This window comes from Coloeus monedula, assembly GCF_965178545.1.
Source record: "Coloeus monedula genome assembly, chromosome: 6".
Classification (NCBI taxonomy): Eukaryota; Metazoa; Chordata; class Aves; order Passeriformes; family Corvidae; genus Coloeus; species Coloeus monedula.
The window spans coordinates 3,149,792-3,176,025 of NC_138786.1; the positions used below are offsets into that span (position 1 = coordinate 3,149,792).

The 26,234-nt window shown below is 40.1% G+C and overlaps 1 protein-coding gene across 3 annotated transcripts; it reads right to left on the minus strand.

Moving 5' to 3' along the window:
- Window positions 1–1,686: 1,686 nt before the first annotated feature.
- Window positions 1,687–25,589, minus strand: TPCN2 (two pore segment channel 2; the record flags this gene model as incomplete). Of its 3 annotated transcripts, XM_082282739.1 has the most annotated exons (25): window positions 1,687–2,516; window positions 3,231–3,316; window positions 4,767–4,848; window positions 5,330–5,412; window positions 5,535–5,625; window positions 5,996–6,069; window positions 7,994–8,065; window positions 8,366–8,465; window positions 10,283–10,332; window positions 10,982–11,110; window positions 11,198–11,257; window positions 11,571–11,690; window positions 12,461–12,547; window positions 13,616–13,697; window positions 13,984–14,081; window positions 15,239–15,303; window positions 15,679–15,744; window positions 16,052–16,151; window positions 18,457–18,529; window positions 19,071–19,177; window positions 20,609–20,725; window positions 21,353–21,530; window positions 22,152–22,228; window positions 23,439–23,503; window positions 25,484–25,589. In XM_082282739.1, 25 exons carry the CDS (start codon window positions 25,587–25,589, stop codon window positions 2,438–2,440), a joined length of 2,247 nt encoding a protein of 748 aa, XP_082138865.1. In that variant the 3' UTR covers window positions 1,687–2,437. The 3 variants fall into 3 exon arrangements, with proteins under 3 accessions (XP_082138865.1, XP_082138866.1, XP_082138867.1); XM_082282740.1 differs by lacking the exon at window positions 4,767–4,848; XM_082282741.1 differs by lacking the exon at window positions 25,484–25,589 and having other exon boundaries at window positions 22,152–22,250; window positions 23,439–23,472.
- Window positions 25,590–26,234: the final 645 nt, after the last annotated feature.

The window sequence follows — 26,234 nt, forward strand, 5'->3', positions numbered from 1 at the left end:
TGTACATTCATTTTCATGATTTATACAATTATTGCATAAGATTTGTGGTCATTTACATCTTCCAGTTCAAGTTACATTAGGTAGCACAATTTTATATTAAATTCTAGTTACACTTCCAGTTAATTACACAAGTGTGAAACAAGAACAAGACAGACTAGTCCCTTCAGAATGCCTTCTCCACATTTCACCAGATGCAAAGATGGCATAATGGAGACAGTTGTGATATTTATGGTAATCCCACACCAATTTGTGTTGCTTTGGTAGATTGTAGTGTAATGTAATGGCAAAAAAAACCCCAAAAAACCCCACAAAAAACAAACAACAAAAAAAAAATCAACCACAAAATCCCAAACAACCTTAAGAGGCCATAAAAAATACTGAAACTTGCAGGCTGATAAGAACAGGACACTTCCTTTTTGGCAAGGCAAAGCTACTTCAAGTATTCAGAAAAGTGGAAAACAAAAAAATTTTTTTTTTTCCGATGAAAAGGTAAAATAAGACTGTTCAACCACTGCTTAATAAGTCCCAATACACTGGTGGGAGTGATTATAAATCATGCTAGAAGGAACTGAAACCATCCTGACATAAAGCCATACTGAACAAAACAAGCTCAAAACTAGAAAAACCGTGTGCTGATGCCTTTACCAGCTTGCTGTGATGAGTGTTTTAAGTGCATGACTGAAAACAAGCATGATGATGCCACTGAAACCAGGAACAGAGACAAGAGACTGCACACAGACAAGGGCATGTCTTAAGAGGCAGGATTGCAGAAGTAAAGATTGCAGGAGTAGCTCAGAACTCAGCTCACATTTGTTCTACACATACGAAAGCAACAACACGTTTTGCTCCACAGCACAAAGAAAATACAAGCAAAAGATAAAGAAACAGACAAGAATCACTAAGTAATTTCTGAACAGTGAGACCTCAAACACATCATCATCCTGGATATTTTCCTCTCCATCCAGGACAGAGAGAAAAGGCAAACAATGAAAAAAGAAGAAGAAAGGTACACAGGATGACTGCTTGGCACTCTTGAAAAATGTTTTTTAACTAAAAAAAAAAAAAATCAAGGGACTTAAGAATAGTAGCCAATTACCTCCCCCAAGCCTTTGTCAATACAGAGATGACCACAATAATGTGTATTTTGGTGACAAGTGTCTCAATGAGAAGGCAGTGCCCCAAAGGGCAGTTTCATTTTTACACATAAAAACAGTAGTTGTGGTAGATTCTATTCTTCATAGCAGTTTACTAGTTGTGACAGAGATTCAAGCAAAAACACCATTTTAGAGGAACACTATGGGATAATGAAAAGCATGTGGACACAGCTTACTGTGAATCCTCCACTTTGGATTTGTTGAGAAGCTGATTTACCCAAAAAGTTTTACCCAGGTGAAAGTTAGTGGTCCACAGCACGTGGTCCTTAAGCCATAAAAGAATGTGATCCTGCAATACTGGTTGAGCACCTTCAACTCCCACAGGCTCAAATTAAAATTTCAACTGTTAAGCACTTCGATTATCCTATTCAACCTTTTTTTCCTCCCCTTCCCCCTTTAAGTGGTCGACTCCAGTGACCATGGTACAACATTCCAGCCAAAGTTCATTCCCCTTAGCTTTTTCATGGAATATGACACAGTGTAGAACAGGACTTGGAAAAAAGTAAAAGGAAGAGGTTCAGTAAAGAGCAACATGAGAACATTGACTCTAAAAGAGAGCTCAGTTTTACCACATTGAAAACCACGAGTGCAATTGCTCCAGCCCACGTTCTAGCTGCTCTCAGTGACCAGAGTGGCACAGCCAGCATGAACCCTCATGGAAAACAAAGAAAAACAGGGGATGTGCAAAGCAGGCAGCCCCTGTTGCTAAGCTGGAATCGATTGTGTTCCGACGTGATTAACTCCTGAAAATTTGGTAAGATATGCTGGTGTCACATTACAATAAAAATAGTGTTTCAACTCTCACTACAGGAAGATTAAGGATTTTGTTCTGGTCCTGCCTAATCCATTCATGAATTGCAGGGCACAGCCCTTGCCACACTTGCCTGCCAGAAAAGGCAGCTCCATTTTCTTGTGCTGAAAAAAGTAGCAGGCTTAGTGGTTATAAAGTTCGTGTCTTAAAGTGCACTGTCATTTTAAACAGACTTTCCCTATTAAAAAAAAGAAAATAAAACCTTCTGATATCAACACTCTATAAAAATAACAGCTGCAATACTCCTTCTAAAATTGCAACTTAAAATCAAGTTAGCCAGATCCAAATCTTTTCCAAAAAAAGATATGAACCCAAAATAAAAAATCTTTCTGCAGAGAATTGCGAAGCAAAACCTCACATACTGTCCTACAAGCCCCTCTCCTAAAAGCATCTCACAGAAAATCCATTCAGTTTCTTCCAGCTGACAACCTCAAGAAAACAGAGGTCTAAATAAATCAGTCCTTCCCACCAGTCACCTACATAACTGCAGGTGTGGGTGCTGGTGCAGTTTTTCCATCAACTCCTCCTCTGTAGGTTCTTCCAAAACATCTCTACAAAGAAAAAGCATGAGTTGTTAGGGGCAGCAAAGGGATCTTCCCAGTATTTGTTTCTGCAATGCACATTCTGAGATGTAACGTGTGCTTGTTTCAAGAATGAAACAAGGAATTAAAATTACAATAAGCTGATGCTCCCTAAAGATGCATCTACTTGCAAGTGATCCATCCTCTACAGATGTGTCATGGAAACCAGCAGCTGTTTTCCCACAAGAAGCAGGGAAGCAATTTCCTGCACACAGTACAATACAACTGGAGGTCAGTGGATTTGTTTTCCTGAAAAAACTCCCAAATGAGAACATGCTCCCAGTGCTACTATTGAGTATCCAACGTGCACCAGAAGTTCCACTAATGCACAATCATCGAGTATCAACTCACCACCCACAATTTCATAATAAGCCAAGAACATGCATCACTTTCCTCATCATCCCTTTTCTTCTTTCCCTTGTTTTTTCCTCCCTCAGCAGTTGTTCCCCTCACCCCCAGCACCTCTTTTCCCATCCTGCTATAAGCACAAAATATATGAAGGTTAAGCTACCAAATCAGCTTAAAGCAGGCCTAACTAAAGCCCTTGCTGAATTTCTCCAAACTAACAGATGAAACAGTTTGCTTCAGAGGGAGGAAACAGAAGACCTCTTGCAGCCAGCACACTTTTTTTAAAGCAGACAAACATAAAAAACTACAGTGATTATCAAGTCCAGCCCAACTCACCTGAACATGAGTTCAACTGTCCTCTGGTATTCAATATCTGAAAGAGACTCCCGCTGGCAGCGACGGTCCCACTTGTGAATGAAGTTCTGAAATATAAAAGGAACAGCAAAAACCATAAATGCTTCTTCTGACGGCACCAGAAAAGAGGCTATATCTGGTCACTATGTTTGCAGATAAGGTTTGGGAGGGGGGTGAGATTTGTTTTTACACAGTATCAGAACACTGATTTATTCAGGCATCCCCTTATTTACTTGCTACAGGTCACTACTTTACTCAGACCTTTGCTCAGCAATGAAATAACTTTCTCATCACAAACTGAAAGAACAGCAGAGCAGAAGACAGCCCTGCTGCCTTCAGCTCCTAGCAAGGACTGCCTCCCCAAGACAACCGTGTGAACTACCCACGAGACTTCACCTGCTTTGCATTTCTTCCTCTTTAAAAACCCAACAATATATAAACATACTGCCAGTCCAGGCATCACAACTTAAACTCAGCTACTGGTTTTGTCATGTTCCCTCACCCATTTTGAATAACTCTGACAAATGAATACCTAGGGAGTAGACATGCAGCGCAGGCAAAAAGAAAAAAAAAAAGGCAGAAAAACAGTGATCTCCTGCTCTCCTGCTATGGAATGCTGCATCTTGGCTCTGCAACCAACCTTTGGCCATAGCCCTGCAGAAGCAAGCAGGTAGAAGATGTCCTAGACTGAAAGTTTGCCACTCTTCCTACTGCAATAAATTTTAATTCTCAGTAGAGTCAGCAATGGCAAGAACAGCTCCAAAAGAAACTTTCATAGGGTTTGAGACGGGGTGAAGTGCCCTCTACAGGTTCTCAGTTCCCCCCACTACCTACAAGAGAAGTCTACAATGATGAATCCAGAGGAGATGGTTATGATTAGCATTCCCTTCACCATCGGAAATTTGTATTTGCAGGGAAGTATGCAATGAGAAACCAGCAGAACCATATGTTCTTCATGGCATTGTTTAGGCAACTGCACTCCCACAGCTTCTCTGAAAAACTCTAGAATATGATCTCTTGAAAATAAGTAATCAGTTCCACTCCTCTAGCGCAGAACCGAACAATGGTGGCGATTCAAACAGGGGTGGGAAGAAACACAGGAGAACCACATAAAATAGAAATTTTAAATTTAAATGGCCCCCTTCATTTGCTGACAAATTAAAATGCAAAAAGCCTGCAGCTTGAATAACTAATGCTGAATTTAAATATTAAGGTACAAGAGACAAGCAATTTTACAATACTTTAAATATTTCTCTCCTTTATAATAAAGAGAGTGATACAATGAAATTGTACACAGCCAATGAGACACAACCAGTTTTGTGACAAAATTGCAAATAAAACATACAATTCTCTAGGAAAAAGAAAATATTTCCTCAGCTCCTTGGGCATAGGGCAGCAAGGAGAAAGGTAAAGTAAGTACACACAAACCCAGCATAAAGTTTTCTGGGTTCTTTTCATTTCCTGCACAAATTAGAACCCATTTTCAGGATCTCACACCAAATAAACACACTTCCTTACCTCCAGAAGTAAAGCTACAAAGAGATTAACCCAGATGACAGAGGAGATCAACCACCAGGCTACAAAATAGATCTTTGCCCACCTGCAGATCAGATGAACAGACAATATATAAAGGAGGTCGTAAATAACCTCAGCCTGAAAGTCAGCAGAGCACCATGAAATCACATTTTTTTCCTTGAAATATAATGTTACTACTTTCTTAATGGAAAAGGGGGTATGGATCAAAAAATTAAAAATAAAAAATGTTTGCTTTTCATTAAGTTAGCCAAACAGACTCACTCTCCTGGGTTAACCAGCTAAGGATCACTGGAACAGCTCAACCCAGGCACCATCCAGTTCATTCAAGCATTCCCATGAAGTCAGTAAATACAAATGAAAGATATGTCCAAGGTTTTACATCTACAAGAAATTGTTCACCCACAGAGAAAACACAGAAGCATTAGGTTTATCTCCTATATACCTGAATTGATGCAAAAGAAAGGAAAGCAGGGTATACTTCTTGTTCAGGTACCTTACAAGCTGGATTTATACAGGACTTCTTCATTATGATTACTGCTACTTACGGACTTGAATATCTTGAAAATGCATCCAGAAAGACTTGCCAGTTGTTCACCACCATCACATCCCACAGGGTTACCACTGCAGCCTAAATAACGTGAGTAGAACAGAGCTTAAGTGGCTGTACCACAGATTTAAGCCCCAGAAAATGAGGAGGAAAGACAAGCAGAGAGGGGAAGAAGGAGGGATTTCATCCATGATCAGACTCACAGCAAAGTCATCGAAGTTGTTGGGCCAATATTCCAGCTGTTCGTAGGTCCCACACTGCAGAGTGCCATTGTCATTTGTTGTGTTGGCAGCACTGCAAGAGAATTACAGGCTGATGTGAACACAGCTCCCTGTGAGCTCTGCTTTAGAATTCTTCTTGGAGAAAGTTAAGAGTATTTCATACGGGCAGAAAACAAGGGAAACAGTTCAAAAAAGCATTTCAGATTAAGCGGGGTAAAATTTCAAGCTACAGATAAGCATTCCTGCAACTTCAATGCAGCAAGAAGAAACAGAAGGAGCAACAGATAATGAAGTCTTGTGATTTAACATAAAAAGTAGGGTGGCTCCAAGAATGAGAGAAAAGAAGAACCCAACAAAACCAACCACAAACAGATCAGAGGTAAAAAGCTGCAGATGCTTTTGAAAAACAGATTCTTTCTGAGCAGTGATGTTTAGAATGTTACCTGGTATTTCCCAAGGGAACAACAGCACCTTGAAATAGCATTATGCCAGTTATAGCAAATGCATAGAAAACCACCTGGAAGGAACACAACCAACCATTAGCTTTGAATATTTCTGTCACTAAATAAGAAAGCAAAATGCAATTAACACAGAATTTACATTAGTACCACAGTTAAGGTAACTGCACCAAGAAAAGCCTGAAGCTTTTAAAGCGAAAGTACTTCTCAACTGCTCACTCTTTTTAATATTCTACTTACCTTTAAGTTGTTAAAATGCATTAAATCATTTCATTTCATCATCTGTTTTACTTCTCTGTGTCTCAGAATGCTGATATTTAACTATAAATGTTGCAGAACAGCAACTTAAAACCAAAACTCAGTACCAGTATTTACTGAGAATAATATAAATATCTGAGTTTTCTGCTAGATTCAATAAAAGTAGGCTTTTACTAAGTTTAACTGAAAGACAAAACTAAGTCAGTATTTTATATTCCATCAGCAACTTCCTTTAAAAATTCTAAAAATAAAGTTTTCTATAACAAAGGATTTGGGAACTTCTGTCTTTTAATTGTTAGAAATGCAAACTTCTTTTTAAAGAGACACCTTTCAGTCTTTAGCAGTTGCCTAAGTGATTTTTGCAATTTTTATCCTAAAAACATTGTTCTAGAAATAACCTACAGCTTTGCTCCTCTGAGAAGGAGCCATTTGTCCCAGGAAACCTTGAAGCAAGCTGAGTCTTCACACAAAAAGGAATTTTTTTTTTTTTGTATTTTGCTACAAAACAAACCCAAGAATGGGAAGTCTGGAAGGAATAGAAGAGAACTGTCCTGGCCTACGAACTCTGAAAACCACTGGAGTAAGCTGAAGCTGACATTTCACAGCCTGCCAGAAGATGGGGTATCTGGCCTGGCAATAAAATTAATTTTATTCTTTGAAAAAGGATATATTTAAAACACTCACTGACTGGGAAATTAGCTAATCAGTTACATTATTTTATCAGCATGTGTGTCCCAGGCTAACTTTAGGAAAGATATTTTGCATCAGCTGGCAATGGAGTTGGATTTCACTACAGCAGAAGCTCAGTGGGAGTTTCCACGTAGCCCAAATTAAAAGCAAATTAAATCAATGGAAGTGGCAAACACTGTGGCAGACTTGTCTCATAAGTGTGACTTGAACAGCACAACAAAGTTTTTACCACCTTAGTTTTGCCCCAGTCAAGATCTTTATTTCAAAGTGCAACATAAGCCAGTTTAAGGCCTATCCTCTACATATAAAAGCACAGATTATTAATGACAAAAATAGGTATTCTGGTTAAATTGCATGCTAGGTATATAGACTAGAAAAACAAATCATTGGTCTTCAACCACTCCAATTAAGGGACCCTACAAAAACCCATGAACAATAGCAAAACCAAACCCACCCAGGCACTTCTTTACCCTACCAGGAAGACGTGGCTGCAAAGCCAGCTCAAGAGTTGGGAGAATTTATGTAATGGACATCACACATTGTGATCCACCCTTTAATCACATGTTTGCTGAGTCTATGTTCTACACAGACACACCTAAAACAGGATAGCTGAGGCTCTTAAAAAATCCTGTCCAAACATGCCATCTCAAGACCTTCTCAACCAAAAACAAGTATATAGTTGTTTTGCTATTTAATTTAACATAAGCAAATCAGGGTAAGGAAACCTGGTCTACTTTTAGCATGGATGAAATTGTATTTGAACCCACACTACCCAAGCTGAGGCAAACGCTCAAAGGAAGCTTTAATCAATCTTTTAAAGATACTCCTGCTAAATGAGGCACTGCCACTGTGTGCTTGCCACCACAAAACAGCAGTTTATTGTGGCTTTCCAAGACATGCCCTGGGGAAGAACTAGCTGGTTAAGGTGAAATGTTACTGCTCATGGTGATTGTACAAGAACCTAGTTAACTTTGTTGGTGACATACCCTTATTATACCATAACAAAGGAAATTACAGTCTTGCATCATGACTTACCACAAGGATTCCTGCAAAGGCTCTTAAGTTTTTCACCAGATCCAGCAATGTAGTAACAACCAAAGCCATGAACTGAAACAGAGCAGAATCCTGTACATATGACATCCACCACACTTCCAACCCATATCAAATTTTTACTAAAAGGACAAAGAATCACATCCAGAGAACTTGCCTGCCCCCCCCTCACCAGAGAAAACCAGCTCAAGAGACAGTGATTTTGTGAGGGGCTGTGCAAAAGTCAGGACAGTTAGAGCGGAGCCATCCCACTCGTGTGCAAGAGAAGTGCAACCTACACGTTATTCTGAAAGGCTCTAACAAAATTTATAGCTTGACCAACAAAGAAATCCGTGTTGTGGAGGGAAAAGCAATCACCTTCATGTTGGGGATAATCCGCAGGAACCTGAACACAATCAACATGTTCACCAGTCGCACCATATCCCACAGGGACAACAAGCCCATGAACTCAGGTCTCCTAGAACAAGGGAAGAAAGTAACAAATCAGAGAAACAGCCCAGGACAGAAAGACACAGTTCATTCTACTGGGTTACAGGAAATGTAAGTGCACTGATTTACTTAGCAGGAATCTCAGCTACAGTAAACTAATAACTGATGAAGGAAGGAACCCCTTTAGCCTGGGCTCTTAAGTGTGCCTAGAGAGCTCTTTGAAGTGCTCGTTCGTGCCTTCTGCTGGGGAGGAGGCACCAAAGAGGGTCCTTTCAGAAAACAAAGTGAATCAAAAGGACTGCTAGAGGGAGATACTTCAGGAACTCATGCAAAGATGGGCATTAATCCTTCGGGGTATGCCTGCCTGAAGAAGGGCTTTGAAAACAGCATGAAGTTAAAAAGACTGTCTTGTCAACCTTCTTCCTTATATGTGTATATCATGGGAAATGGGCATACACTTCAAAACTCAGCCTGAATTTTAGCTTTTACATGAGCATGCTGAATGGTTCTTGGCTGGAAAGGAGGGCAGGTGGTGGGGGACTAAAGCAGCTAATGACAAAGGACCTTGGTAACAGGGATGCTAAATCATGATTTGTACCTCCAATATATTCATCTCTAATAACGAAAGAAATCATTTACGATAACCCTGCATAGAAGGTATATTCTAGATAACAGCAACATCATTGTCCTGCCCTGAAGGTGGTGATTGCTTGGTCTGTGGGTGTAATACCACACATCAGGACTCAGAGTGACTCATCTGGGTTGTAATCTGTTTGCAGTGACTGACACAAAGACCTAACAAGAATTACTGGTGCTCCGAGATGATAGAGCAAACAATTGCCTACATTTAAGAATAAAAGGACAAAATCAAACCCAAACATAATGATAACATCAACAATTAACGTCACTAGTCTGTAGCAATTACTCTTCTGGCAACCATCACTGCTGGGTGATAGGAATACAAGTAGTATTCAAACAGAAACCCTTCTAAAACCGTAAGATCTGACCTGTCTAACCCTCTTCAGAGATTCTAGTGTAAATTAAGATAACTTCTTGATGGCAACATAACAAATATCCTGAAAAATCATGGACTGCCAGCGTCTTAAGCATGAGCTTGTACAAAGACACAAAGTAACAGAATGTGTCATGAATCACCCGTGAAGATTCAGGAAATCTTCCAGAATTCCTTTGCTTTCCTCTTTTCTTGTGGAGGCAGTTTTCAAATTTTCAGATGAAGTAATGATTTTTATGTTTTTTACAACAAAAAAGAAATTAGGATAATTATCCAAAAGCTGTTTGAACATAAGAAAATCAAAGTACAACTGCCTGCTTTCTAATATAGACAAATAGTGTAAGTCCATGGGAATTTTCTTACTACATTTTGCATCATGAAGAAAACCTCAGCCTTCAATCTACATACAGGGTTAAGAGGTTTCATCAGCTGTTTGGGAGTTCATATAATTGGATTTATGGACAATCTGATACTGAAACATATTAGGTTATAGATGATTGTGTATGCTGTATCAAATTCCCACTCCTGCACCCCTGGTAAGCACAGATCTGCCAAGATATTATTTTAGATGAGATTACAATTAAAACGAATGCACCTTCTCAGAAGAGCTATACAGAACTCTAAAATACTATGGAAGAAAAAGAATTCTTTCACTTATCCATATTGCATGCCTCTAGGGACTACAAGGGTGAGAAATTCTATCAAATTTGGTAAATTAAAGACTGGGCTGACAGTCACAGCATGATGACATGTGTGAGTATGACAGTGTGTGTGTATTTCCTGACCCACCCCAGCCACTGAGCAAAGTGCAGCAGGTCACAGAGGTTACTCACCAGCCAGGGTGAGGAAATCCATACACAGCAAAAGTTGCAATCTCCAGTACCTGTAGTCAGGAAAGAAAAACGAAAAAAAAATGTCAAAACTTTACTTTGTAATTCTGAGTTCCCGAAATTATATAAGCCTCTCAACAGGAAACATTTTCAAGAGCTTTAAGCCACTAATTTGACTCACTTTAAAGCTCTGAATTGACATATTTGCCTAGTTATTCCCCAAATCAACCAAATGTACACAGAGCATCCAATAGTGACACAAAAAAGGATACACAGTGAATACCATTAACCATGAATTTGACCTCATCTGCCACAGGGGCGTCAGGTTTTTACCAAATAATTATTATAATAGCCTGATAATTTTTTTTTTAATTTAAAGAGAAAAGTGGTTTTAAACCATGAAACAGAATGCCTCATGCAATTATTCCAAGAGCTGAATTTTTCCAAATGAAATTTAAAAGGCTTCTTATCAGGAAAAGCACCTTTTCCATGGATTTAAATAAGCCTATCTACAGAACACAGACCCTAAGAGAACCATGCACCATCACATAAACTTTCAAGCCACATAAACCCACGGCACTGGCTCGTGTTGATCAGCTCAGCAGATCAGTGTTGAAAAAAAAGCAATCCCACCAGCTCTTGTAGTTCCCTAACCTCCCTAGCCAACAAATCCAAGAATATGTAAGCTAACAAAACACTTACCAGCAAAATTACAGTCAGAAGTCCATCAAATCTATTGCTTGGGTAAGACAAGTATCTTTTCAAGCCCATTGCTAAGATTTTCAGCAACATTTCCAGCAGATAGTATAGGATGAAGAAGCAGTTGATAGCCTTCACCCCCCAAAATAAAAACAACCATTAGAATTACTGACATCTCAGGGAACAGCAATAACTTCATGGAATACTGTTGCATCTTACCCCCAGGAAGAAGTCATCTCTTTCAGATGGCTGCTTATCTGCATCCATCACCAAGACCACCTTAAACAAAAAATATTTTATTGGTTTACTGCTTTACTGCTACATAAAATACATTTTTAAGCACAAGAACAGTTTTTCTTGCTTTGAACAGACCTTTTCAAGCAGCTCAAAATACATTTTTAACTGCAGGTATTTCCTCTTAAGACTTTGCATGTCTAAAGCATGCCAAAAACCCAACTGCTAGAAAAAGTAGTTATTTAAAGAGAAATTAAAGAACAAAAGCAGAAATTAAATTTGTAGCAGAGAAAAACCGAAAAACAATCAAAAAAGAAAAAAAAAACCACTGCCCCACAACAAAAAAACCTTTACTTACACAAATAGAAATAATGTTTGCAAGGGCTACCACATTCCCCAAGTAGCCAAAGTAAGGATGGCCAAAGGCAAACTGCATTTTCTGCATAAAATGGGATTGGTACTCTGGACTGGGAGGGTGCTGAAAAGAACACAAAGGATTTGCTGAGTCATAAAGCATAAGCATTTTAATAATAATAAAATAATTTAAAAAACGTTCCCCATCTCAGATTTAAAAAACCCCAAACATTTTCAAAGCAAAACTTCAGGGCCACAGGCTAATTTTGACACTGCATCTGGAAAATGTTTTCCAGCTGTGGCTATTAGCAGCAAGAGACCATTCCTGACAATGGCACAACACAAGGTAATGGCAGAGAAGGGAGATAACTCAACCTCTCTCCAATGCCCCAAGCAGATAAATTAACATGAAGCTATTAATAGTATACATCCCATCCCCATTTCCCAACATTTAATTTAGAAGTCTTAATTACATGCAAACATAGAAGAGAACATTTCCTAGCCCTCAAATAGTTTAGTGTTTTGTTTTTCCTTTCTCTCTCTCCAAGAGAAAGAAAAAACTGCTTTCTGCCCATCTTGACCTGAACACTGACAGAGAATCCACATTTTGCTCTTCCTTCAGGGACTGGAGAAAAAAGAATGAGCTATTTTGCCTGACCAACTCAGCATTAAAAACGATGAAAGAATAAGCAAAGATGCAAAAGCCCCCAGAGCAATTTTGTTTGTGGCTACAAAAGCAGCTCATAAAAAGCTCAAAATCAATGCCATGTGATCACACCTTGTGTTCACGTGTTGCAAAGTGTGTTCACACACTTTACACAAGAGTACTCTCACTTATTATTGCACAAGACCAGGCAACTTCTGATGCTTTATAAATGATGGTCACATACATACTTGCTTAATGGCATCTTTGTCTAGTTCTTCAAAGAGCTTCTGGAACTGGGCAGCTGACAGTTGGTCACAGGAGCGCATTTTGAGCGACTGCACATGAAAGAGAAACATTCAGCTTAACATCTGCAATAGGTACATCTGCAAAGTTTGCTAAAACCCCTCAGACTACATTGGAAATCTAGGAATAAAGATGTAATTCAAGCTGTTAGAGTAAGGTTCAGTATTGCTCTGCTTTAACACAACGCTGCCACATGACTGGAGGACGTGTCTGGCTGTTGGAGTGAAAGCTCCTCTGGACTCAGCCCCAGAGGGAAGCCAAAGCACAGGGGTTGAATTAAAACCTTTGGATAAGCTGAGATACATGAAGACACACCAAAGTGAAATAGAAATACAGATTTTTTAACTTTTAGTAGAAATATATGCTAAGTACCTTAAACATTAAAAAGCTGTAGCAGAGACCTTAAATACAGTTCTTACTGCAGCAGTGTTACCTTTTCACAGAATTCTTTACTTTAGACAAAATATAGATAGAATTAATACTGTTCACACTTTTTTAGATAGAGTGTTCACATAAACAGTAAGAGCTGATAGAAACTGTATAAGCAAATCTGTGTAATACCTGTGTAACACTTGTGTATGACTTACCACTGTTAGAATTAGACCAGGATGGGTTAAGAAAAGGAAAACTAGAATCGTGTGTTAATCTTACTGGTCAATTAACAAATATAATCCACACTTCTGTGAGAAAAAATATAGAGTGTATAGAGTATATGGAGCATATAGAGCATATAGAAGAAGCCGGTTTTGCCTGCTGTTGCTGTTGCTGCTTGCCTTTATCATGTAACCCCCTTCGAACTCTGCCTTCAAGAAAGCTGTGAGACCACAAAATAAAGAACTTATCAGAACAGCAGCCTCCTCTGCTCTTTTACCCTGGTCCGAGAAGGAATGATGCCCCATCAAAAGCTCAACGTTTGCCCTTTTCTATTTTCCCTCTCTGGGATCACATATTCTTTTGGCAAACTTAAATCTTCAGTCCCATGTAGTAATGCCACTATTCTGTTATGATCCAAGGAATGCTGCAACAGAGGGCAGATCTCTGGATTTGCTAGTCAGGATTGATAGTCACCAACGTAAAGGCTAAGAAAATCCAGTTCTTACTCTCATGATGGCTTGCTTGCAGCGAGAATCCATCTCAGCTTTCTGAAGCACCTGTAATAAGGCCCCAACGCTGACACAGGACCTATTTAAAAGAAAACAGAATGGCAAAATGAGCAGTTCCAAATGCGTTTCTGCCCTTTTCTTCTTTTGAAAAGCAGAAAAAATTACAAGTAGGAAAAAAAGGAAACAGACTCCATTAGAGTCCCAAACAGTGAACACCCAGTTAAAGAAAAAATAAATAAATGAGATGAGCAACAAAGTGCCACTTTCAAGAATGGATCCTAAGTAAATATATTAAAACAAGATGACCAAAAATCTACTCTTTTTTTTTTGTTAGATAATCTACTGTTTCAAGACTCTTCACTTACTGTTGTGCACTAGCAGGAGTCTCTTTCAGGGAAGACAGCACCTCAAACGCAGCCCGGATTCCCAGCCGCCTCCTGAAGAGGGAGGACTGAACTGATTTCTGAGCAGTAAAAACACCACAGAGGAAACAATTTACTCACACTTCAGGCACTACTGTGTCCTATGGCCAGATAATATACTGATCCTTGGGCACACATCCCAGATTTGTGATTAGAGATCAGAACAGGAGACTGCCCTAGGCCTCACTCCCTCCAAGAACTCTGTGTACAAGGAGGAAGGAAGCAAGTTAGCAAACAACTCCCTGGAATTCAAGTAAACATCCAGGTTATGGTTATTTTCAATTATGGAGTGCATAGGCATATGCCTGTTCCAGAGACACTGGCAACAGCAAAGCTCAAGCATTTACAGAAATTCACACTACTGTGCAGGGAGGAGATTAGAGAGCTTGTCCAGCTCCAGTTTCTTGCCTAAAAGCACAATTCCAGAGCCACGGTTTTTCATGCTTTTTTTTTATTACAGTAATCACTTTCAAACTCAGTTACTTTATCAGCAGTCAGATTATGCCATGCTGTCATGTGACAAAGCAGAAAATTGAGAAAGAAGGGATGAAACAGAGGACAAGGAAAGGATTACCAAAAATCCTCTCTGCACCTATTCTGTTTACACACCCCTCTGTCACAAGAGGGTGGGGGCCATTCCTTCTGTGTAATATTGCCTTGGGCTCATTATCCAACAAACTTCACCTTCTCTCTCGAACTCTACTGGAGAGGCTACTGGGCCAGTCTGGGTAAGGCCTTGAGTAACCTGGTGCAGTGAGAGGTGTCCCTGCCCATGGCAGGGGGGTTGGGACTGAACGATCTTTAAGGTCCCTTCCAACTCCTTAATATTCTATGATCTGCAACAACAGCTATTTAAGCAGCACAGCAGATTTCCTTCTTTCCTTCCCAGAGACTAAGTTTAAGTTACTCTTGTCCTTATTCAGTCATACAACAGTTCCTTTTTTTTTTTTTTCCCCCTGTAATAGTCAAAACTGCAGATCCACAGCATACGTGGAAGCATGCAAGTAGGTCATTTTGTCACGGAAGGGGATCAAGCTGTAACAGCACATAAAGGGAAAAGTACCTGCATCAAAGAACATTTAGTACCTTAAAACTGTATCTGCAACCAGAATGGGAGGGCTGCTTTAATAAACAGATGAAAATACTTCAAAGGTTCAAGGTTACAGCAGAACACAGAAATCAGGAATGCTTTACTCACCAGAAGGTACCCTCGAAATTGGTTGTATATTATTGCTGTAAGCAAATTCATCAAAAACAAGTTGCCTATTGGAGAAAAAGAGGCAGTAAAATTTACTGAAAAATATCTGTTTATCTGTGGAAAGAAGTTTCAATGTATGCAGTAAACCAGATAGAAAACTTAAAAAGGGTTGGTTTTCTCATGTTTGATTTCCAAAATGTTTTTAATGTTTGAATACACTGTAATGCATCCATTCCCCTGTGCCATGTTACCAAAAATCTCCAAACCATAAGTCCCTTCCATGACAATGATCTTAGAGACACTACACAATCATTGGAAGAAACACAAAAACAGAGAAATTCATGATTAAACTTTCCTAGAAAAATAAAACACTGTAGCTGGCATGCACAAGTGTCAAAGTTGAAATGCATTAACTTTGCTGAAGACAAGAGGTAACTTACCTAATACAGTGAAGAGGATGAAGAAGATTGAATATGCTCGATTCTTAGAATATGCAGGTATCATCACTGTATCAAATTTAACAAAAATAGGAAATAATACTTTAATGCTTGAGATGCACAGTGGAGACATCAATGAACTTTTGGCAATTGGTAAAAGCTCTCATACAGCTGGATTTTAGAGTGGCATATATAATTACACCACAGAAAGGCAAGAATCAAGTCACTAAAGGCATGAAAAACCTTTACACAACCTTCCTCTGGCTGTACTAAGAACTACCAGCTGAAAGAATGGTTACAGTAGGCTGAACAGAGTGATCTTACTCTGTTGTTCTTCAAAAGGAGAGGCAAGAGTTATTTCAGAAAGACTGCTCACCATCAGGATTATTTGCAGTAGTCAGCAAGACCAGCAGTGACGTCAGGGATTCTGGCAAATTCCGGAAATACACCACCCATTCCTTATCCTGCTGGTTATCCTAGGCAAAAAGATTGTCATTGTTAAGAGAAATACCAAGTAATCACTGTCTTACCAAGGAAGAGAGAAAAAAATTAAATTTTTTTTTTTAAAAATTAACATCAGTCAACAATCAATTTCTTACACACATATCAAATCTACCCCGTGGAAAAAGCAAAAGCCAAACATAAAAATTAAGAGAATGTGTATGAATACAGAGCAATCCCACCACTTATTAATAGCAATTTAAAAACACAAGGAAGAACAGGAAGCTCCACATGGAAGTTGTGCCTAGTTAGTACGTCAGACCCAGGAAGAACAATCACATCATAAACTCACAGCATAGGACTCTGAAGTAAGCCTGAATTGATAGAAAAAGCATCACCTCAGTCTGCAAGAGATACTGACACACTGCAGAAAAAAAGGACTCCCTGAATATGATTCAAAAAAAAAATAAACAGAAAAAACGAAGAAACAAAGCAACTTCCTCACTAATGAAGAGGGGCCTCAATAACCACAAAATATCCTGCCTATAAACTCCTCTCAAACACCTGCAGCTCTACCACCATACTCAGAGTGTCTCTCACTACCCCTTTGACTTCCAAATAGAAAACTTAACATCCTCTGAATTAGTTTTTTGTTACTAAAGTTACAGAAGTTACCACCACTACTCAAAACAGGGGTTTTCCCTTCCTCCTGCTATCCCCTGAGATCTGTAACTAACTGTAACTAGCTGTAACTAACATTTATGCACAGCCCAGGAATTGCTGGGCAGGTAGGAAACAGACAACTGTTCTGTTTTGAAAAGAATGAAGATTTAAAATGCTGTGTTTAGTATCAATGAAAACATCACATAAAGCTTCAACATCTTGGGGAAAGGAAATTAGGAAAAAAAGATCAGTGCTACAGCACCCAAAAATATATTTGCAATTACTTTGGCAACTAAGGTCATCAAAATTATTTTGTGGCTCAGTGGAAACATCAAATGATCTGCAAAAGGCTCAGATAGTGTCAGAACCTTCATCAAAGACACACTGGGAGGCTGATCTTGGATCCTCCACAAATGCTTTTTTTCCTGAGGTCAAGAAGAGACGGGTAAAAAAGATGCAGAGTGCAAACAAAAGAAACATGAGTCAGGCAGCACAGGACAAGCAGCTTTTGAATCTGCTGCAATGACTGGAATATGTAACCCTAGAGGACATACACAAGACAAAGCAAAAATGCAGAGTCATGAATTTCATTAATAAACCTACTTTTAGAACTTGCCTGCGGTATTTTGCCGTGTTAGACAAAATTAATTTGTATGAATGTCAGAGCAGCACACTGAAATAGGAAAGTCCACTCTCTAATTTGTTATTTTTTACCTCAATGTACACAAAAGTGACTGGTTTAGGTATACAAGTTATACATCTGCTGGGGAAGCTCATAAATGAAATTAGATGTGACAAATAGAGATAATACAAAGGAAGGCAACTAAACAAAGTGGGAAAACAGAGCTCTGCTTCTAATTCCAGAGATTCTGTAACATGGGAATTCAGGGAATTTGCTGATCATAAGGAAGACTAGAAGAAGGCCCAAGTGCAAATTACAGTGGAAATGAAGGTGCAAAACTGAGATTAAGGACAGGACCAAAATTACTGGGAGAAATATGCAAGAAATTTTTGTGTTCACAGTAATATATTTATGGAAGGCCTTAAAAAGTAAGAACAAAAAAAATACCCCAAATAATCTGAGTGTGATAAATTAAGATACAGGAAGTTTAGAAGAGAAGGAACATACCAAGATTACTGGAACACAAAAATTATTTTAAGCACAAAATTTCAGATTTGCTTTTCAAAAGCAGGAAGAGAAAAACGAGAGGAAAACCCAAAGAGATCAGAAACCAAAGCTAATACAGGCAAAAACCTACCAGGGCATGGCCAGGGATACCAGTATTGAAAGGTGAGAAAGCACAGAAGAAACTAAAGTTAGCAAAAAAGCTAGATAGGGAAGAGAAAAAAAAAAAAAGAGTGATAATATAAATGAAAAAGTGACGAGAGCTTTGGAGACAAAACAGCACAGAGGGTTTCAACAAAAGCAGAGAAAGTAACTCAAAGGATCAAATCAGGTAAATGCATAAGGAAGTCCCCAGCATGCATGAATACTGTGCACATGTTAGAACTCTCCAAATGGACTTCAAACTCAACTCAGCAAGTCTGACAAGGTAACACGACCTTTTCAGGGGAAATGAGCTTCACTAGTTTGACTGTAAAACTAGGCAAGAAGCAGCTGTGCAAGTACAGATAAAAGGCACCCAGATCTACCAAAGCAGCAATAGAATTGATTACCTTTGTTCGAGCAAAGAGCAGCATGGCAAACATGGTAAAAAGAGACAAATGAACAGCCAGCAGTAGAACAACACTGTTGGAGAGAAAATATATCACAGGTTAATAGTAACTTAATCTTATTCTTAACATCCCCTGCTAAAAATGCAGAATGATGCCAGATGAAGAGAACCAGGGGTATTTTTAAGAAGTTATATGGAGATAACAGGAGGAGATGTGAGTTTCGATTCAAAATAAAAATAACACTTGTGTGCCTCAGTTCTTCCCTTACAAGAGGGCTTACAAGAGCAGAATTAAAACCTCCCACTCGACTAGGACTAAAAAACCTATGTCACATACACAGTCATGTCACAGTCTAGAGATCCTTTACAGACAAAAGGGAATCAGAAAGTTACCACAGCCTCCACCCACCGTGACCTGATCTCACTGATCTCTTAGGTACCCCATCCAGAAGGAAGCTGCTCAGATGCCCCACACCAGAAGACAAATAGAGATAATACAAAGGAAGGCAACTAAACAAAGTGGGAAAACAGAGCTCTGCTTCTAATTCCAGAGATTCTGTAACATGGGAATTCAGGGACTTGCTGTGACAGGATGTTTCCTGCGCCATTACCCACCTCGCCATTTCAGGCAATGTGCTGTTGATACTTTTTAACGTTTTCTTCATCATAGAAGAATTCTGGAGAAGAAAGAAGGGGCGAAGGATTCTTCTTATTCTCACACTCTGCAAAAACCAACGGATCAGACACTGAGCTCCCACAAGACTGGCAGCACAAATACTTTTAATGCAAGTTTGTCAAAAAGCACTGACACACATTGACAAAGTCAACAGTGTAATAGGAAAAGAAGTGAGCTCTGCTCTTCTGAGCTCACAAAACACCAAAAGCGATTCCATACCTCATTAAAATGATGAGAGATTGCTTTAAAAACACACATTGACATTTCAATAGTCTCATCAGGCCACTAATTAGAAACAATCTAAGTTTATTGCTCACTAGACATAACAATCTGGCAAGAGATGCTATTTTTGTATTTTCTGCCAAGGTCCATCTCAAGAAAGGGATTAACAGAGAGCTACTCTCCATAAAAGCAAATAACACATTCTAAAATATAAGTGCTTGACTTCAATTTTCAGGCTGTTTGTTTTATAACCAAAGGGCCTGCTTATTACTTAGCAATTTCTGTCTCTGACAAGACCCCAACTGTAATTGCTTCTTTTCCCCACAACACTACAGCAAATAATCTGATTCTTGCAGTCAAGACATTTGCAAGCCTTCAAGTTATTCCTGTTACTTATATGCTACTTGAAGCGTTTCAGCATCCTGCATTTCAGGATTAGTCTTCTGTGGGCTACACTTAGCAGCAAAGAAACATAAAAATCCCTTTCTTTATTGCTATTGTCTTGTTCATCCATCCCAGCAGTTCAACTGCTCCTTCTGCCACCACTTTGTGTGGGAGGCTCCTGTTCAAACCACCTGTCCACTACCACACCTCAAGATTTTACAACATTTTAAGATCATCTCTTTCTCATTCACTTCCCAGCATTTTTACCACATTAATATTTTCTTAACAAGGTTGCAGGTGCACAACAACTAATTTAATGTAAATCTATGGCAAACAAAACCAACTGGGAGAGTGCATTATCACATCAAGGAGGGCATGTCTAAAACCATTTCACCTGATGTGCCTCTCAGGACACAACTGTTTTGAACACAGCACAGCTTCATGTTAGAAAGCAGCTGTTAAACTACATAATTAACTTTTTCTTATACAGCACTACAGAGGCTCTGCCATTCAGTCAAGTTAAGAATATAATTCTCCAACGGCACACCAAAATTGGTGCCAGGCAATTAGTTTTCCCTGCCCTCTTTGACTGTTGAGACTAAAGCAATGAGTGTTATTTAATTTTACCAACAAACACAAAATTTACATTAAGAATCAAGCAGAATTCTTTGCTAAGCTACATTACATCAAACTTTTTCTGTGTTTCAGTGCATTATCCAGCTATCAAAGACCAAAGTGAACCATCTCACCCTCCTCTTTTAATTCTCCAATACACCACATACACCCTGCTGACTCTCCCTTTGCAGGTTCTTCTCCTCTGCCACTCTCCACAATTAAGCTGCTCATTATTTCTGCAGAAAGCAGTTCTTACCTCTTTGCAGAAAAAACTCAGTGACACAATCCAATCAGTAAGGGAAACAATTAATGTCAGTATATAAGCCATTAGCCATTTATTTTTCCAAAATTCTTTCCATCCAATTAAATAACTCTGGACAAGGAAAAAAAAAGAACAACCATAATTTACTTTAATAATAAAATCAAATCCCCTAATAAGTCAGCACCACTTGTTTTTCCCAAGTATTTGTAATTTTACATCACTGCTCTTAGAAAGCTCTCCAAAATCCAAACAAAAATACATTATTGAGAGATTTTTTTCTACAAAAAACTAAATAAAGGTCAGTAAAAGTGAGAGGTGCACATAGGCCACGAGAGAGAAATCCTTTGAACGCAAGAAAAATCACCACTTAATAAACGTAAAAAGGGATTTTCCAGAAATAAGTATCCCAAGAAAGGTCAGTTTCTGACTACTTTTATTTTGTATAAATGAACTGACATATATTTATTATATACCCCAATTTTATAGCCTAATACAAGCAGCTAAGCCAAAATAATTGCACTCTTAGCAAAATTTATTTCCCTTATTCCAGACAATTAGGAAAATTACATTAAAAAAAGGGAATAAATGCCTTAATTTAATACATATACACTTGCTAATTTCTCCTGAAATGAGGCTCTAATAAAGCAAGGCAATTTCATCCTGCAAACACAAGATTTGAAAAACAATCCTACCACACACCTACTGTTTCATTCAATACCAGATGAAGGAGATGCTCACCTTCACAGATACATCAACCACAAACACAAGGAAGCAGAGCAGCTCAATGCTCTCCGTGAGGCCACAGGGAGGATTCCAGGCGGGAAGGCGGTACCGGACATCCGACGTGACGGTGAGCGAGGAAGGTTCTTCAATGAAAGCCAAAGCCAAGATTACAGTAATGGTTAAGCTCAAAATCCTGTTTGAAGAGAGATGAAATTAAAAATAAAACCAACAAAACCATAAAAAAAAGAAAAAAAAAAAAAAGAAACCAAAACAAACCCCAAAACCAGCCACAAAATGAGTCAAAAGAATAACGAAATACTTCCAGTAAAGCAGTTTTTTTTGAAGTAAACCAAGCTTTATGATACCATACTTCACTCAAATGGGTTAGACCACACGGCAGCACTTGCCTAGCACGTTGTTGCCTGCATTGGTGATGTAACTGCTGACCACCAAATAACCTGAGGTGGCGTCCTTTTGAAACTTACAGCAGCAAACAGTCTTGCTGTTAGCCAACATGTTTAGAAATAGACACTTTGAAAACTCTAAATGCACAGTGCTGTAAATCATGCTAATTAGTCCACTCATGCAACAGCCCTGTGGCTGTTCCAAAGAGCCATCTACGTCATCACACTTCGACAGAACTTGCTGCTTTCCACTTCTATCATGTTCACATGTGGTCAATCCCCTTGCTTCCCACAGTAAGTTCTTATGAAGATAAAAGCACAATTATCAAATAAGCAAGAAAGATGAAGAGTAATTTTTTAAAAAGACTAACTCCTAAACAAAAAAGCAAAGAGAATAACCAAGTTCTTACCACTGGCAAGTCCTGGAATAGTACCATCGATAAAGCCACAGGGATTTGGAGTCCACACGGTGATTTATAGATCGATACTGAAGGCAGGAAGCAAAAAGGCTAATTTAAACATTACATCCACTCTGTCTCAAAGACAAAGATCAAGTTACCAAAGCAAAGCAAATCAGTGCATGTTATTAAAGTATCAGGTCACCCACGACCACAGAGCTACTCTACATGTGTGTGAAAAGGGAAAGGTTTTAAAGAAGTTCTCCTATCTAAGGACCACACAGCTGCTCAGATAATTAAACTGTGTGGCAGTCATCTGAAGCAAGCTCTGTCATCATTTCAAATGACAGCATTTGTAATGTTTCAGTGACTATTCTATGTACTTGCCAAAATGGTCCACCCACTTAATTCCCCTCTCCAACATTCATTCCGCTCACAGATCTCATTTTGTCTTTCTCTTCCAACAAGCCATAAGATGCAAACAAATTAATTCTGAATAGAAGAGACCTCAACCTATGTCTTTGAATAAAACATGCTTTAAGATCAGGAAGTGTGATTCTTCAGGAATCCACAAAATCTGCTCCATCCTCCCTCTGCAACAGCTGCTGGGCTGCTCTTACTCTGCCACCACTGAGACGTACCTGCTTCCACACCTTAAATACATCTGACTCCCAGAAATCTCCCAACCAAAAGCCATCTAGAGGCAGCAAGAGAGCTCAAGAACTGCCCTTCAGCATTCCCACTGCCTGCATCTACCAGCTGGGAGATTACAGGACCTAGGAACCTGCAATAACAGCCAGTAAAGGAGAGACAAAGAGGGCATCAAGACTTCCAAAGGCACCAAGTTCAGCTGAAGGGTTCCAGCTTCACACTTGAAGCCAGCCTTAAACTCTTGAGCTTTTACCATCTCTTAAGATGTGCAAGTAGTCAGACTGAGAGGCAAATTACAGGGTTTGCTCAAATAGTTTCTCTTAGCAGTAGGTTAGTCACTGTCAAAACATTCACACTCAAACCAACCCAAACAAATAAACAAAAAACTACCATGAAATTCACTCCACAAACCAGCATCTCTTCTGAACCCTTAAAGAGATTACTTCATTGTGCGGAAAAATATATTTCTCCTAGGCAGAAGTTCACTGAGACTTGCATACCACAGGAATTTGAAATTCTGATTTTGCTTTGTGAATCAAGATGATGGTTTACAAAGGTTGCCTGAACACAGAAAAACTTAAAAACTGGCAGTGTGTGACAAACATCCAGCATGGGAAGCATAACAGCTAAGAAAAAATTAATACTTACTTGTATTGCATCTTCAATAAATACTATGGCTTGATTTATATAAAGGTCATTATCAGCTCCAGCACCTATGAAGTTAAAAAGAAGTAAGAATCACTTGCTGTATTTTGGACAAATAAACTTCGGATAAAACAGCTTATCAGTTAACAGAAGGTGCACAATCATGGTTCTCATGACAAAGGGCACTGTACACACACAAAGAAAGAGAGTTCCTGCCACATTTGCTCTGTTAGCAGCACTGTGCATTACGTTAAATAAGTAATAATAATACCAAACACATCGTGCATCTTTCTGTGTTTTGTTAAAAGGTTCTCTTTTAGGTTTAAGTAGCCAGACTACACTGGTAGTTAAGTAACACAAAACTACACAGAGACAAGTCCTAACAGGCAAAATAATGGAATTTAAATTATTCTGTGAAAGAGTGTACAGTCAAGTGAAGCCAGAAAAATCAGGCACTATATTATAGCAATTTTTATTTTTGTTTAATAAAGATACTGTGGTTTAAAGTGATCTTGTTCCTCCAAAACCAACAGGAATCTCCAGTCATATGAGAACTAAATTAAGTGCTTTTTTAATTTGTTCTGACAGTTACTATTACCATAGCAAACAGATCAGAGCTCAAGACACAGCAAGGGATGAAAGAACACAGATTAAAATAAAATACTACTAAATTAGTTACTATGACACTTTTCAAAACCCAGTATTAAGAAGTCTATGTGAAGATAGACACATGAAAAATAAAGGGCAGCCACTTGCATTTACTTGAAGTAAGACCTTTCAGGAACTAACCTGGCAATTAAGCCAAAAAGAGAAACATAGGCAGTTAAGGTCAAAACAAGGAAGAAAAAAAAAAGAGATTCAAAAAGAGATAAAAAAACTGAGGGGGACCCAAGATATGAAAAATACATGCTACTGTAACCTTCCCACAGAGGGGAAGAGTCCCAAGGAGCACTTCATACCATCTCCACCGAGGAGACAGCAATCACAACCCAGGATACAACAGGAAAGAGTCCATCCCAGCAGTAGCACAGTGCTCCCCTCCAGACACCAAGCAATGCCAGCAACACCACTGATCAGAGTCACAGACAATTTTATGTTCCACATGATTCAGTAGCATCAATTTCCTACAAAGACTGCAAACAGTTTTTAAATGTCGCCCTTTATCTGAGCATCAGCAACAACAGCTTTGTACTGATCCTGATATGAACCATGGTGCAAGAAAGACCTGAGCATAAACAGGAGACAAGCCAGGCAGTAAAGACATTATTTTTTTCATGACATCTCACACTAGTGAGATAAAAATAAAAGTTGCTTATAGGAACTATTAGTTTAAAGGACTGCAAGGACAGCAAAAGCTTTAGGTACTTGAAGCACACACCAAGCCACTGGTGTTGATGCCAAGGATTTTGGAAGGGCAGAATCTAAGCGACTGTTCAGAGTATAAAAATAAAACAGGGAAATTAGCCAAAAATGTTTACTTTAGCAATTTCTCCATGCATTCTACCACGGATATCCAATTTATTCTGCAAATCTTAGTCACAGCAAGTGACACTTAGTCACAAGTGATGATTAAAGCACTGCTTGGTTTGGGCACACAGGATCCACCCGAGACCCCGCTGCACTTCTGGCACTGCACAAAAGAGCAACAAAAAGCGAAGGTTCTCTTAGGTGATGCGATACCCTGAAAAGAGACAACCTGAGGTCTCCAAAGGATTCCATCCTGGGGGAATTGAGATGTCAGACCTACGACAGTCACCGGGTTCGAGAAAAACTTGTCAGCACTTTAGAGAAAAACCCTAAAATTACATAAGGAACTAAGGACGCCTGGGGCTGCAGCAGCAGCGCAAAGCTCGCACCTGAGCCCAGCGATAGCGGCTCCCTCAGAGCCGTCCCCGCCAGAGCTGCCGAGAGCAGCCCGGGCAGGGCAGCCGAGCCCCGAGAGCAGCCCGGGGGGCTTCCTGCCCCTCCCGCTCCTCCCGCTCCCGGGAGCGCCCCAGCTCTGCGGGGAAGGCGAGAGCTCCGCCCGCTCCAGCGCCCCGGGCACTCACCGTCCTCGGCGGCCGAGCGGGCACCGCCGCGCTCCCGCCACAGCCCCCGGCCCGCCCGCCAGCGCCGCGGGGGCAGCAGCGGCTCCGCCTCAGCACCGGCCTCCATCGGCACCACCGACCGCGCTCCCGCCGCGCCGCCGCCGGGCTGCGATGGGGCAGGACGGGGTAGGAGGGGAGGGGACCGGGGGCGGGACGGGAGCGGGGCTCGGCCCGCCCCGGGCGGCTCCGCCCGCCGCATGTGACCGGCTGCGGGGGAGGGCGGGATCCGCGGCCCCACCGGGCTCCTCCCGCCGCGCCGCGGGGCCTGGCGCTGCCCCGGCGCTGCCCCGGCGCTGCTCCCGGGGCGCCATTGTCCGCCCGCCCGCCCCTCTCGGACTGGGGTGCTGAAGCAGGCGGGGTGTGATGAGAGGCACGTGGTCGTGTGGGGTAGAAAAGTGTTGGGTTTTCACCTGAACTTCCGAGGGGGGAGTCCCAGCGACATTTATGGTTTAAAAAAATATATCCCTGACGAGGAGTTGCAGCTTTTTTGCTTCACGGCAGCTGCAGGCTCCTGGCTGGGTGCCTGAGGGCAGCTGCGGGGCCGTGAGGGTAGAAATTACCGCTTCCCGCATGTATCACAGTCCTAGATAACCATTGACATCCCTGGTCGCAGAAAGTACTTTATTTGTATTTAATCACCCGGGCATTCCATAATTCATAACTGTGAACTTCACTCATGTTGCTTTTACTGTTAAAAGATGCTTCACTTGTG